This window comes from Odocoileus virginianus, chromosome 18, assembly GCF_023699985.2.
Source record: "Odocoileus virginianus isolate 20LAN1187 ecotype Illinois chromosome 18, Ovbor_1.2, whole genome shotgun sequence".
NCBI lineage: Eukaryota > Metazoa > Chordata > Mammalia > Artiodactyla > Cervidae > Odocoileus > Odocoileus virginianus.
Window position 1 is genome coordinate 8,921,095 of NC_069691.1, and position 15,976 is coordinate 8,937,070.

The 15,976-nt window shown below is 43.2% G+C and overlaps 1 protein-coding gene across 1 annotated transcript in view; it reads left to right on the forward strand.

Moving 5' to 3' along the window:
- Positions 1–15,976, forward strand: part of GNA14 (G protein subunit alpha 14) — a 180,378-nt gene that overhangs the window by 101,241 nt on the left and 63,161 nt on the right. Inside the window, exon 2 of the mRNA XM_070480320.1 lies at positions 10,726–10,910. Coding sequence (XP_070336421.1) covers positions 10,726–10,910 — 185 coding nt within the window. The remainder of the gene's footprint in view (positions 1–10,725; positions 10,911–15,976) is intronic.

Genomic DNA, 15,976 nt, shown 5'->3' on the forward strand with positions numbered 1-15,976 from the left:
ATCATCTAAACTGAGTATGATGTAAAATCTCAAGCATTGCAGCCCCAGGTAGATTACATTAGTAGAGGTTCCCCTTAGAGACCTGGAGAAGGGCTTCCCAATCACTCCATGAACTGGAAACATCAGTACCCCTGGAGCTCTTTTTAAAATGCATATATTGCCAGGCTCCTGAAAGGGCCAGTCAGAGTTGAACTGAGGAGGAGCCCAAGAATTTGCATTTTTATTATCTCTCCTTCCATTGGATTGCACTTGGTTAAATGTCTTAGGTTGTTTGAGTTGCTGTAAAATACTACAGACTGGGTAGTTATTGTACAATAAAATGTATTTTTCACAGCGTGAAGCTAGAAGTTGGAGATGAGGGTGCCATCAAGGCTGGGTTGCAGATTTCTCCTGGTGGCCTCATGTGGTGGAAGGAGCAAAGGAGTTCTCCGTGCTCTTTTATAATATAAGGCTTCATTCTCATGACTTAATCACCTTCAAAGGCCCTTCTAATACCATCTCTTTGGGCATAAGGTTTTCAACATATGAATTTTGGGGGGAGGTGGGGCACAAGCATTTTGACCATGGCAGTAGGAGAATCATTTGGAATTTTCCCCAGCATTAGCCAGATTCTCTCATAAATCAGTATCTTTGGAATAACAAGTACCAGGACTGTAGCAGTAATGGGGGCAGAAACGGCCAGCACATGGCGTAGCTGCTGCCCAAGGTCAATGGAATAGGGTCCAAGCAGAGCGCCCCCAATGCCACTGTTCTCCTCTGGACCACCCTCCTTGCTACTGAGAACCACTCCTGCTTTAAGATTCCAAAAGGAATTTTCTTAAACCATGTGCCCCCTTACCAGGAAACCCAGTACACAGCCTGAGTTGCCCTGTGTGGCTGGCCCCGGGTCCGGAGAGTCCCCATCAGAAAGGGCAAATGGCAGCTCGCCTGCCCCCGTGTGAGGATGCCTTGTTATTCAACAGACTTGTCCAATTAGTCCTGAGTCTTCTCTTGGTCAGACAAACCCTCTTCCTATTGCTTTCCCAAACCGTGATCATCCTGGTTGTCTTAGTCAATAAATACCCACGCACAGGTATTTATTAGGCTCCTACTACATGCTCTGTTTTAGGATCCAAAGACACCAGAGAACAAGAGAAATAAGGCCCTCTCCCCGTAGAGTCAACCTGCCAGTCACATCAGAATGTCCATACTCTCTCTTGCTTGCTAGTCAGATAGATCATTTATACCAATGTCTAGAATTGTGTCCCCATTTCTGTTCTGTTTACATATCAGTACATCATATTCTGTAAAACTGAGCTAAAACGCAACAACTTCTCCCAGATGCTTTCAGAAGACATTACAGACTATGGGAGATGGCCATGTCTATCTGGGAAGCTTTATCAGCTCCTCGATTTTACTCTCCAGGAGGTGGTCTTGACTAAAGATTGTAGTTAAACTTGAGAACAATTGGCTTTCTGTTTAGATGTTCTTGGTCTATCATTTGGAAAAGGATTTATTTTGCTTTGGCCGATGTTCTCTCCTGGCTCCTAAAAAGAAACTTTTTTTTTCCCCCTCCATGAGCCTTTCTGAGTGTTATGCTGAAACTTGAACCTCATATTGCTTTCTCAAATCTCAGAAAGAATTTAAAATTTTAGCACTAAGACATTTTCCTGGCTCCCTTTTAGTTACATGAGTTTCAACCCTCAGTTTTTTTGTATGTGGGTGAGTTTCCTGGGTAGAATATCAGAAGCCCCTTGAGAAAAAGAGGGGGAAAGCTCCTTTCACAATTAAGAGCAAAGGGGTACATTTCACATAAAGAGGACAATAATTCATGGGTATCATTTTCCAAAATGAAGTACCCAGATCACTGGGGATAGACCAGATGTTTGTAGCTAGAATCTCACTAAAGTCTTATTATAGTGTATTTAATTTGATTACTCATGGAAAATGATACTGGTTTTTCACTCGTAACAATCATGTTTCCTTACATAACAAATTTATTTAAATAAAATATCGGGTGGAGAGGGAGGTGGGAGGGGGGACTGGGATGGGGAATACATGTAAATCCATGGCTAATTCATTTCAATGTATGACAAAAACCACTGCAATGCTGTAAAGTAATTAGCCTCCAATTAATAAAAATAAATGGAAAAAAAAAGAAAACAAAAAAAATTTTTTAATATTATATAATCATACAGATGGTACATGGATATGATAAAAATAATAAGATAGGTACATAAATAATGGAGTTTGGGGAAACACTGGGTAAATGAATGCCAGGAACAAACATCCTGGAGGAACACTTCCAGTCCTGCAGAAGGCAAGCCCCTCAACCAAGGATGCAGGAAGCATGCGGAAGTGAACTTTCACTTAAATAGAATAGTTATCCATGTGTGCCAACCATGCTGGAGTATTTGTGTGGATTAACAGCTTACTGACCATCTACTCTGAAAAAGGAAATAACTCACATTTAAGGCTAGGGCACGGCTTCCCTGGTGGCTCAGTGGTAGAGAATCCGTCTGCCAATGCAGGAGACATGGGTCTGGTCCCTGATTCAGGAAGATCCCACCTGCCACAGAGCGCCTAAGCCTGTGCACCACAGCTATTGAGCCGGTGCTCCGGAGCCTGGGAACCACAGCTACTGAAGCCCCTATGCACAGCATGTGGGATCTTTCCAGATGCAACAAGGAGAAGCCTACACACTGCGACTCGTGAGTAGCCCCACTCACTGCAATTGGAGAAAAGCCCACAGCAACAGGCTCAGCACAGCCAAAAATAAATAAACGGAATTCTTTTACAAAAGGGACTGGGGGTGGCAGAGGATCGTGGCAGAGCATTACAGTGAGAGACTCAGGAGAGCATGAGAAACCTTAAGTGAGAAGCAGGCTGGTCTCCTGCCCTGAGGTTACCAGGCACAAAAGCAGGGAACCCACACGGGCCCTCTGAGCAATCTGTTACCAGCCAAACCTCCTTACCCAAAAGTCACCTGCTGATTTGATTGCAGATCACATTTGCAGTAAAGAATGACAATAAGGAAGAACCTCAAGCTAGCAGGCTCCTAATGATAATAAAAGTTTTGAAGTACTTGTAACCCATAGCTGGTTTTTTCCTCCCAAGTATGAAAACAGTGAAGGAAAAGCTTAAGTGGAAGAGAAGAGACATTTCCCTTATTGGTATTTGGAACAGAATCTAGAGATAGAATTGTAGTTTTATTCCTTTCCCTGCTCTGTGTTTTATCAGCATTGGGTCCTGGAATGAAAGTCCTTCTAGACTGTGCTCTCCTCGCCCTTACCCTCTTATCACATCTGGTTATATCTCTTGGTCACCTGATACCAGAGTTTGCCTTCCAACCAAAGGCTTCAGCTTCCCTGTGAATCAAAACGTTGCTTCCTGCTTGAGGCCTCTGGTTCTCCAGCTATCTGCAGAGGCGGTGGAGAAGCGCCCACCAGCATGTTGATTTCATGGAGGAGTCAGCGAGAACAGTCTTAACAAAGAGATGAGAAACAAAGCCCAATGGACTTGTGCTACTGGCCCCAACCACACACTCCAATACACAATTAGGTGTGATGTCAAAGCTAAGTCACCTATTCTTCCATTCACCAATAATTTTCATTCTAAAAATCACATCCTTTAGATTTTTCTTTTGTGCAAAATAAATGAACAGTTGTGCTTAATGTCTCAGTGTTGAGTTTCTGTTTGGAAGTGATGAAATAAAACCAAGACCTGTATACATGCTACCTGCAAGAGACTCACTTCAGATTAGAGCCACATACAAACTGGGAATGAGGGGATAGGAAAAGGTAGTCCATGCAAATGAAAATCAAAAAAAGTCAGTGTGACAATACTTATATCAGACAAAATAGACTTTAAAATAAAGACTTACATAATGATCAAGGGATCAATCCAAAAAGAAGATACAACAATTGTAAATGTATAATACCCAATAAAGGAGCCCCTCAATATGTAAGGCAAATATTAACAGACATAAAAGGAGAAATTGACAATAACACAATAATAGTAGGGGACTTTTAACACTCCACCTACATCAATGGACAGGTCATCCAGACAGAAACTCAGTTCAGATCCTTAGCTTGAGTTAACTGATGCCTGTGGTTCTGATCATGGCTATCATTGCAGAGAATGACTTACCTCTCATGTGTCCACCCCCACCTCAGCCCCTAGCTGCAAGTCCTGTTGGGGCCATCTCATTTAGAGCAGAACTCTGAAGAATTAAAGACGAAGTCCCAAGTGTTGGGATATCTGAACCAGGTGAAGACAGCGCTCAAGCTGATAGGAGGGTATAGCTTGGCCATTTATTTTGGGAAGCACTCAGGGTAAAACTAGCAAATGTGTTATCATGGGAAGTGCATGCGTCAACAGAGACCTGGATGTAGACCCAAGACTCAACAGTCACTTCCAGGCTGAGTCGCCTTGGACAGACTTTGACCTTGGACAGAGATTAAATAAACTAATCTTTCTGTTGTTCAGTTTCCCTTCTGGAAAAAGAAGACACTAACTGGGTTGTATTGCAGCTTAAAAGACAGTAAGAGGATCCCCTCGTCTGTATCCCCCACCCCACAACTCCTCACCCAACCTCCTACCCAGCCCGTGGAGTCTCTTTGCTCTGAGACCTCAGCTCCAGGTGATATGTCTTTCAATGTCTCCTCTTGGCCTTCAACCTATCCTTTTTTGCCCCATGTCTGTTTTTTAATTCTTCAAATAACCACAATGTAGAATTGAAGACTTTTAAAATATTGATATTGATCAAATAAATTTATATCATCTTTTTATTAATCATTTTTAACCTTTTCTTTTCAAAATGTTCTGTGTCCAAAAGCAAGATCAATGACTTTTTAAAAAATGTTTCTGTTTTTGGGGCTGGTAACAGATTTGACTTTAACCACTTATGAGTGAATGGCCTTTATAACTCACGTTTCTCTAACTTGGTGTAGAAATTTGGAGTGAGTCAAGTGATTTTTCTGACTTCAGTTCAGTTCAGTCACTCAGTCGTGTTCAGCTCTTTGCGACCCCATGAACCGCAGCACGCCAGGTCTCCTTGTCCATCACCAACTCCTGGAGTCCACCCAAACCCATGTCCATCGAGTTGGCGATGGCATCCAGCCATCTCATCCTCTGTCGTCCCCTTTTCCTCCTGCCCTCAATCTTTCCCAGCATCAGGGTCTTATCCAGTGAGTCAGCTCTTCACATCAGGTGGCCAAAGTATTGGAGTTTCAGCTTCAGCATCAGTCCCTCCAATGAACACCCAGGGCTGATCTCCTTTAGGATGGACTGGTTGGATCTCCTTGCAGTCCAAGGGACTCTCAAGTGTCTTCTCCAACACCACAGTTCAAAAGCACCAATTCTTCTTCACTCAGCCTTCTTTATAGTCCAACTCTCGCATCGATACATGATTACTGGAAAAACCATAGCCTTGGCTAGACGGACCTTTGTTGGCAAAGTAATGTCTCTGCTTTTTAATATGCTGTCTAGGTTGGTCATAACTTTCCTTCCAAGGAGTAAGCGTCTTTTAATTTCATGGCTGCAGTCACCATCTGCAGTGATTTTGGAGCCCAGGAAAAATAAAGTCAGCCACTGTTTCCACTGTTTCCCCATCTATTTGCCATGAAGTGATGGGACTGGCTGCCATGATCTTAGTTTTCTGAATGTTGAGCTTTAAGCCAATTTTTTCACTCTCCTCTTTCACTTTCATCAAGAGGCTCTTTAGTTCTTCCTCACTTTCTGCCATAAGGGTGGTGTCATCTGTGTATCTGAGGTTATTGATACTTCTCCCGGCAATCTTGATTCCAGCTTGTGTGTCCTCCAGCCCAGCATTTCTCATGATGTACTCTGCATATATTCTGACTTAAGAGTGCCCAAATCACAGCTTGCTGTGTGAGAGTTACATAAATTTCTCTGTTCATGTCAGCTTTGTGGTGTGTAGAACATGGAAGTGTTAATCTTTGCTTAGGGTAAAGTAGCACGGGACCCGAGGTCAACCTTGCCAGGGTGGAGTAGAAGCAAGCATGGCAGCATCATAGATGGAGGAGATACAGGGACCCCAAGATTCTGCAAGAGTGGAGACCTAATCCAATCCAGGACTTTGGACCAAGCTCTGACAGCGCAGGGTCTTCCCTCAGGTCCTCAGTTATGATATGGGGCCTCAACAGCCAAGAGTCATCATGAAACTGGTCTCATCACAATTGTATTTAGACAATTCATATCTCAACTCTCTGCAGTTGTCCATGAGATGAGACCTGTGGAGGACTTCTCGTGTTTGTTCTATCCATTTAACCATGTGTTAAGAGCTGACTATATAGCGGACACCATGATTGTGGTACCCAAATGAGTGACTCCCAAGCCCTACCCTTCCTGGACTAAAGGTGTAACAAGAGACCCATCTGCAAACAAGCAGTCAGAGGCTGTGCCCCAGTGGGATGTCCACAGGCGCTTTGAGAGTTTATACAGGGCAGGACTAACTCTTGAGGGGATGAAAGTGAAAGTGAAGTTGTGTCCAACTCTTTGCTACCCCATGGACTGTAGCCTACCAGGCTTCTCCATCTATTGGATTTTCCAGGCAAGAATACTGGAGTGGGTTGCGATTTCCTTCTCCAGGAGATCTTCCTGACCCAAGGATTGAACCTGGGTCTCCCACATTGTAGGCAGATGCTTTACCAGGGATGAAGTGAAAGGCAGCTCCTTCAGAGGGCTGGGAAGATCCCCTGGAGAAGGGAATGGCTACCCACTCCAGTATTCCGGCTTGGACAGTTCCATGGACCGTATAGTCCATGGGGTCACCATGCATCAGACATGACTGAGCGACTTTCACTTTCCAAGGCTGAGGCATTGACAATGTGGTTTCTAGCCACAGCTCTGCATCTGCACCGGGTCTGCCCTGTTGGGTGACTCCCAGCCAGTTTCCTCATCTCTGATGTGAGAAGACAGCACTCACCTTCGCCACCTCTGGAGGTAGAAGTGAAGCAACAAGCATTTTGCTTCACTGTTAAGACTGCTCTTGAGGATACACACCTGTCAGGAGGCTCTTCTTGGGCCCCAGCAGCAGCGTGTGCCTGCAGGACGGTGGATCTGCCTGGGCTCAGGGTTCGGTGTGTGGCTGTGAACTTCACGTTTGTCCTCATTAGAGCAGCATGACTAAGTCTATGGCCCTGGCGGTCTTTTCTGACAGTAAGCTTTGTCCTTAGAGTCTGATTGGGTAAATCCCCCCTCTCTCTCTTGCTGATCCTGTGCGCTTTCAGGGGTTACTAAACAGAATGAGCCCCAGGTTTCTCATCTGTATAATAGAGATGATGGTAATAATTTACATTGTAGGATGGTTGTGAAGATCAAAGGACAGAATGTGTGCAAAATACCAGGCTTTAATATTTAATATTTGTGACTCTGATATTCACCATTGTGGGGACTAGGGGAATAACCAGAAGAGGTCCCAGAGGACCAGGATAAGGCTCCTGCTTGGCCACTGTCATGGTTGTTGATGCCATGGTGGACGTCACTGCTATGCCCATAGCACCCTGGGTGGTTGAGAGAGGCTGAGCCATCTATTTTCCTATTTGTAGATAGTGCAGGTGGCCAAGACTGTGTGAATTCCTTATCACTATCATGTTTTCAAAAATACTAGAATGTAACTCAAGCTTTCAAAAGGAAGGAAATGCTATCTCAAGAATGAACTTTGAGGGTGTTGTGTTGTATGTGTGTGCATGTTCAGTCGTGTCCAACTCTCTGCGACACCATGGACTGTAGACAGCCTGGCTCCTCTGTCCATGGGATTTTCTAGGCAAGAATATTGTAGTGGGTTGCCATTTCCTCATCCAGGGGAGCTTCCTGACCCAGGGGTCAAACCTGCATCTCCTGCATTGGAGGCGGATTTTTCTACTGCTGCGCCATCAGGGAAGTCCCGTTGAGGGTATTCTAAGTGAAATAAGCCAGTCACCAAAAGACAAATGCTGTGTGATCATCCCACTTATATGAGGTACCCAGGGTAGTTAAACTCCTAGACCCAGAAAGAAAAGAGGTGGCTGCCACGGGCTGGGGGGAGGGGATAGAGGAGAGGGGAGAAGGGGAATTGTTTAATGAGTATGAGTTTCAGTTCTGCAGGATAAAATGAGTTCTGGAGATTGGTTGCATAATAGTGTGAATATGCTTCACGCTTCCAAACTGCATACCTACAAATAGCGAAGACAGTAAATTTTGTTATATGTATTTTACCGCAATCTTATGAGAGCTTATCGAGCACATTATGTGCCAAGCGTACAGCGTTCCTGGCCCAAGGGGAAAGTGGAAGTGAAAGTTGCTCAGTCGTGTCCTGGGCCAAGGGGAAACAACGTGATAAAAACAAACGTGGCCCCTGTCTTCCCTTATGGAACTTACAGGCTGGTAGGGGAGACCTGCCACAGGAAGAATGACATTAATGGGCAAAAGTGCAGCTGGAACAGGTGCTCCATTGAGACGTTCACAGTCCCTTGAGAACCTAGAGTGCAGGGACTTGACCACAACAGAGAAGTCAGGCCAAGAGCAAAGATGAGCGAGAGGAAGGAAGACCATCCTAGGAATGTGCAAAGCATGAACCAAGGCTGCCTCAAGGAGGCCAGTGTGGCCGGAGCACAGAGGGTGGAGAAAATGTGCTGGGAACAGAGGCTGGGGAACATGCAGGGGCCAGACCCCACAGCCTCGCTGGCCACAGTGAGGAGTTTGGTCTTCCTTCCTGAGCCACAGGGACCCCACTGAGGGTCTTGAGCCGAGGATGGGGAGACAGAAAAGCAGGTCTGTGCTTTGAAAAGATCAATCCAAAGGATCATTTTTTTTTTTCCTTACAAGGAAAGATCTTATCAAATACTCAATTGTAGTCATCCACATGGAAATAGTGAACGAATCCCCTAGATATTTCTCCAGGGCCTGATATTTAGAAGACCCTGACAAGAATACAGATGAAGACCCACATCCCATAAGTCTAAATAATTATAGGCTGTAATCAAGCCGCTGCCACTGCTGTTAAGTTGCATCAGCCATGTCCAACTCTGTGTGACCCCGTAGACGGCAGCCCACCAGGCTCCGCCATCCCTGGGATTCTCCAGGCAAGAACACTGGAGTGGGTTGCCATTTCCTTCTCCAATGCTTGAAAGTGAAAAGTGAAAGGGAAGTCGCTCAGTCGTGTCCGACTCTTAGCGACCCCATGGACTGCAGCCTACCAGGCTCCTCCGTCCAGGGGATTTTCCAGGCAAGAGTACTGGAGTGGGTTGCCAGTGCCTTCTCTGGAGTAATCAAGCTAAGAAACCGTTATTAATATGTTGAATCTTCTTACCATGACAAACATATCTTTATAACTCAAATGTCAAAAAAGATACGAATACCTGTGGTTTTTAAGGGACTAATAGTCAACAAAGTGTCAAAGATGATTGAATTTAACTGTAACTACACTGTCTGGAATTTCTGTTGGGTCAATGAAATGTGAATGAGTAATAAAATATTTTATAATTAGTCATTTTCTATTTTATAATTTTTGGCTTTTATAGTAAAATAATTAACTATATTATTTTAATTAAGATTTTCATATAACTCATGTTATTTTACTAGAAATGCTGAACTAAATGACTTTTTGTAACAGGTATATTGAATATATAGTATATATTACAATTCATCCATTTGAAATATCCAACTTTTCTTGAGTCATTTTATTTCTCAGATCATTTTTCATTAATTACAATTTGAAGAAACTTTGCCCTATTGAGGTCATATCAACCTGAATTGTTAAAAAAAAAAAACCTTCTTTAAAGCAATATTTGAATTTGAACCATAAATACATTATGTTCCAAACATGGTGATAAGATCTCTTAGATAAATTATCACAAAAACTGTTAGAAAGTATTTTAATTCCATTACTCAAGTCTATCACTTATATTGCAACTTTTTCTGTCTGTCCAAGCAATATCTCAGTCTAATGTAAAGCCCCAGCATCATGTTTCATACAGGTTGTCTGGGCATCTATACATATTTAATGGCAATAGAAATGGTTTGATGTTGTAAAATGCTCCTTGGTTGCCATGTACAAGTGTCATGAGTTTGGAGGGCCTCCTGAAGAGCAGATTGGAATATAAGGAGTGGGAGGAATATAGACATTTGGTACAACTGGGGAAGGTGCTTTATTGTTCAAGGATCCATTGTACTCATGTGTCTGAAAGATAGGAATTGGCAAGTCAGCCTTTTCTCCTATCCAGGTGTTTCTGCTCCTCAGACCCTCCCTGACCTCTGAGGCAGCAACCCCAGCCCTGCTATAGCTGGGATTAGCAGTAGGAAAACCCTTAAATGTTTAGGGCTTTCAGGCACAGTAGCCAATTGTTTCAAGGTCTTAGGGCTAGGGATGTGGGGGAGCAATTCCCTGGGGCCTAAACAGTGTTAGTCACGAGAGCTGATGCTTAAGATTACTCCAAGTGACATGGACACTTATGTGTCCTTAATAAATTGTGTGTGATTGCTTCTCGGCCTTTTAGCTAAGATCAGGTGTAATAAATTGTGTGTGTGTGATATTTGCAGCCCTCTAAAGCACAGGCCCTGGGGTTTAGGATGGCACTACCCCGCAGCGTAAATTGCCTAGCTATTCAGCAGTCCCTTTCCAAGTCCCCATGTCAACTTACTAATCCTGATGTTGACCAACACTGCCACAGAGTCCTTTTTTTTCTCACTCTACTCCTTTTAAAGTCTGCTGACTGCATTTTTCTCATTGATTTGTCTTATTAGGAACTGGTGAAAGTGGCAAAAGCACCTTTATCAAGCAGATGAGAATCATCCATGGGTCTGGTTACAGCGACGAAGACAGAAAGGGGTTCACGAAGCTGGTTTACCAAAACATATTCACTGCCATGCAAGCCATGATCAGAGCCATGGACACCCTGCGGATACAGTATGTGTGCGAGCAGAATAAGGTAACGTGCTTAAGAGGGCTGGAGCCATTTGTGAATGCCATGCTCTCCTCCTCGGGGTAGCCTCTGTCTCTGAACGGAAAGATGTACTGAGTGCTCTCAGCAGAGGCCAGAAGAAGCTCTTGAGCTCAGACTCTGGGGTAGAGCTCCTCCAGAGGAGTGTGATGAATTTAGGCACAGTCTGATTTCTGCAGAAGCTCTAGCACAGTGGTGTGGTGCTGCCTCATGTGCAGTCATCTCAGTGCCTTTTTTGGGGGTGCTGAGAAAAGGAAGACATATATTTACATTTCCTCTTCCAGCTAAGATACCTCGTTACTTTCTTGCTTTGAGCGATGGTGGTCTTGGGTTTACAGTGGACAACTTTTTGTTTTGTTTTTTTTTTTTACAATGGACAACTTTTTAAGAATTCCTAGTCTTAGGAAATATTTTCATAAATGTCCTGCAGACTACTCAGAGAAGGCTGTGGGTTTTGTTTGTTTCTTTGGGAAGCTGACCCTTCTTAGGAGCTAACTGATAATTTAGGAAGAGTAATGCTTGTGTCTCAACTAGCAAGGGACTCTCCCAAAGTAATGATATCAAGTTGCCATTTGCTTTCCTCTCTCTGTGGGTTATTTAAAATCCGTATCTGTTTGAGACTATAGGAGAATAATGAGACAGGAAGGTGGGAGAAGGAGACAACAATTTTCTAGGGTGTATAAGAATGTAAATCCATGGGAAAATACTATGAGCTCATTAAGAATCGAGATGACAGAATTTCTTTAAAATAATTCGTACCGAGTTATAACACGACATGATGATAAAGAGAAAAATTCCAAGATGAGTCCCTCGTGAATTGATTAGGAAGAATTTAGCTGCTCAAAAGCTGGAAGAGTGGCTTAAATATGGACCTCAGGAACTGCTTTATCATAAGCTTGTGGCATTTGTTTTTATGTGTATTATACAGAGTTTCAAAGCAGTAAGTCTAATTTTTTTTTATCACTCAGTGACTGCATTACGTAGGAAAACTCAACATGCACCAAATTTTAGACATACCTTTATACTGTGACTACAGTCTTGTGTCTTTACTACCATTTCCTTGCAGTCTTGAGGAAATGAAGGAAAGTATAATATCTCACCTACAGCTTCAGCCTTCAACAGCGTTATGTTGAAAACTGTGTGTGTGTGCATGTGTGACAGGCGGGGATGGTGGTAGTGGTGGAAACTAACCTTTAGAATATCTGGTGCCAAGTAATATGAGAGGTGGGTCATGAACCATTGGAAAGTTCTACAAGTAACTCTGATTCCTTTACAAGTTGGCTTTGAGTATGTGCCTTATATCTTTTTGGTTTTTTTTTTATAAGCATATTTTAATTTTTTGAATTTTCATTATATCTTTTTGAATGTGTGCAATTTTTTAAAAAAACCACCCTGTACGAGCTAGTTTAAAAATTAGGTCATCTGTGGAAATTTAAGATTATTTCAGAGAAGAGATAGGAACATCCTTGTGGTGATTTTAGTTAATCTACTTTCCTTCTTGGTAAAAAGACATTTTGTTTCCCAGTCATAGTGGGGTGACTGGGGAAAGCTTGGAATTTAGGAATGGGTTTGTAAACAGGCCTGTTGGGAAGAGAAGACTCAAGTATGAGTCAGTTCTGCTTACCTTGGCAACAAGTGTTTGTAAAAACCCAATCAGATTTAGGAATCAAGGTCTCTGGATTTCTGTTTTGTTTTCCCTCAAGGTCTTCTAGAGGTACTCTGAGTTTGTGTCTCAAATAGAAAGGTTTTACAGGGCTCGACATTCCACCACTTTCTTCTGTTCTCTTGATCTGCATTCTTTTCCATAAGGCCAAGTCCCCTTGCCCACTCATCTGCATTAGTTTCCTCCAGCTGCCATAACAAAGCACCTCAAACTGGGTGGCCCGAGACAGATTTCTTCCTTCCCGGTTCTGGAGGCGCGAAGTCTGAAACCAAGGACCTGGTTCCGGCCGGAGTCTCTGTCCCACGCGGTTGCCTGGTTGTGGGGTTGCTGGCAATGCGCGGCGCCCTTTGGCTGGTGGCCGCCTCCCTTCAGCGCCTCGCTCTGTCTCCACGCAGAGTTCTCGCCTGTGTCTCTGTGCTCTCGGGGCATTCCCCGCTGTGTGTCCGTTTCTCCCTCTTCCCACGACGACAGCAGTCATTGGATTAGAGCCATCCGAATTCAGGGTGACCTCATCATAGCTTGATATACCTACAAAGACTCTATTTCTCAATTAAGTTACTTTCTGAGATTTGGGGTTTGCATGGATTTCAAGGCAACACTATTCAACCCAGTATGGTCCAACCTCTGCCTGCTCCCATGAATGTCATGTCCATTAGCAAAATACTTTCACTCCATTCTAATATCCGCCAAAGATTTAACCCTAAAAACAGCATCAACTCTAAGTCCCAAATCTGATCTAGTATCAGTTCAGAAGGCCTCCAGTCTCATTTAAATCCTCTATCTCAGGATGGTGGTCCATCCTAGAGCAGAATTCTCCTTCCACACACCTGTGAAACTAGGAAGTGAATTAATCATACCTTTGTCCCTTCCTCATTTGCTGTCTCTGGCTCCATTCGCAATGCCTTCTTTCTACTTCAAGTACCTACATTCATGCATCATCAACTTCCACTTATCTCTCAAACATATGCCAGGGGTAAACCATATATTGAAATGGCTTAAAGAGATGCTTCCCTGGTGGGCTCAGATGGTAAAGAATCCACCTGCAATGCAGGAGACCTGTGTTTGATTCCTGGGTCGGGAAGATTCCCTGGAGAAGGGGATGGCTATCCGCTCCAAACTGTTGCCTGGAGAATCCCATGGACAGAGGAGCCTGGCAGGCTACATAGTCCATGAGGTCGCAGAGTTAGACATGACTGACAGACCAACAAGGAGAGGCAAAATGTCGAGTAGGAAAAAAATCACTGGATTGGTCCTACAAATCCAGGCTCTGTTCGTAGCTCCCTTGTAGGTCTCAGATGGGAGTCTCTAACCTTTTTCTCTAAAGGGCCAGAGAGGAAATATTTTCAGCTTTGAAGGCTACCGTCTCTGCTGCAACTATTCAACTCTGCTGTTTTACAAAACCAGGCATGAGTGATGCATAAAAATGAGTGAGGCTTGCTTACAAACTCTGTTTGCGAAATGTGAAAACTATTCTTAACTCATGGGCCAAACAAAAACAGGCCAGAAGTGGATGGAGTCCATGGACTGGAGTTGCTGACTCAGTCCTAGGGGAAGATATGGAACCTCTTCCATGTGGAAATTTTGATCAATTTCTTCTCTATTGTTTTCTGAATGATTGCCTCTATGGGCTAGTCCTGATCACAAATGTGAAACTATAACCAAGTACTCTTCTTAGGTCATAAAATGATCAAATGATTAATGCTCCAGGGGTTTAAGTAATTACTTAAGGAACATGATCTATTTTCTTTACAAAGTATTGCTTCATTTAAAACAGTTGACTAGTTAAGATGAGTATGAACACAACTAATTAGCTTTTCTTTTCAGTCCTTCTCTCACTTCTTGTCGTTGAATATTTATTTCTATTTGATTTTTTCACAGCTAGAAACACTTTCTTAAAAATAAGTAGAGGAGGATTAAGAGCACTTTTAGAGGGTTTTATTTTAAATGTTAGCAGGATTATGGCTCAGCCAGTTTGTTGAAAATCTTTGCTTGTTACTTGACAGGCTGCTTTTGAGAGGAAATTTGTCAGAAATTCAGTGTAGCATTTGGTTTTTAACCAATATGTTTACTCAATTAAGATTTAGCTTTGAAGATTATTTTCTTATACATTGCCTGCCTTTTTTTCCTAAAGAAATGATTCATACATATTTGCTCACTCTGTTGATAAGCCTTAATTTTTATGAATGTCTCTCGAGTGTCATGAGCACATATTAGAATTTATGACTTCTTAAATAAATATTACAGAGGCGTTTACTCAGTGTCAGGACTCCTAACATTGAATTAGTTTATATCTTATGTTGCCTGGTGATGATTTCATGGGAAAGCTTTTTTTTTTTTTTAACTCTTTGTAGTGTCTCCAATTTGAGAAATTCTTACTCTAGGCCTGTAGTAGGGTGAAGGAAATCTTATCTCATTTTAAGGTTCTGCAGAATCTGCTTGGATGATTTAGATAAGTGTTTTCCAAGGGCAAAGGACAGCCCTGCCTGACTTTTCAAAAATGCTTGGTTTCAAGAACAAGGTCTACAGATTCTTTTGGTAGCTGACCCCAGCTTCTTCCCTGCCCTCCCACTTATAGGAGCTCTTCACCACACCGCGGTCACATCATATGTGCATGTAACTTGCTGTTATTCAGTCGATAAGTTATGTCTGACTCTTTGCAACCCCATGGGCAGCACACTGGGGTCCCTGTCCTTCCCCATCTCCTGGAGTTTGCTCAAACTCATGTGCACGGACTCAGTGATACCATTCAGCCTTCTCATCCTCAGTTGCCCCCTTCTTCTGCCTTCAGTCTTTCCCAGCATCAGGGTCTTTACACACATTTAACTGCAAGGGCTCGTCATAAAAACAAAAACAGTGTCTTTAAAAAGGAGGGTTAGTAATTGAACAGCAAGAGGAGTATTTTGCCTGCCATTTGCCTCAAGAACTTAATTTGGAATTCACTGTTTCCAGAAGCTTGAAGTCTGAAATTTCCTTCAAAAGCATCTTTGTCTTCTACCAGAAGCTTGTGCTGAATTCCAAGTCACACTTGAGGCAGGGGACTTGGGCCCTCCAGCCAATCACAGCTCTTGAAAGTCTGAATTTGGTGGGTTTAATTGATGCTGAAGCTGAAACTCCAGTACTTTGGCCACCTCATGGGAAGAGTTGATTCATTGGAAAAGATGCTGATGCTGGGAGGGATTGGGGGCAGGAGGTGAAGGGGACAACAGAGGATGAGATGGCTGGATGGCATCACTGACTTGATGGGCATGAGTTTGAGTAAACTCCGGGAGTTGGTGATGGACAGGGAGGCCTGGCGTGCTGCGATTCTTGGGGTCGCAAAGAGTCAGACACGACTCAGCTACTGAACTGAACTGAATTGACTCACAAGGTCTCCACTAATTTTGTTTCATGT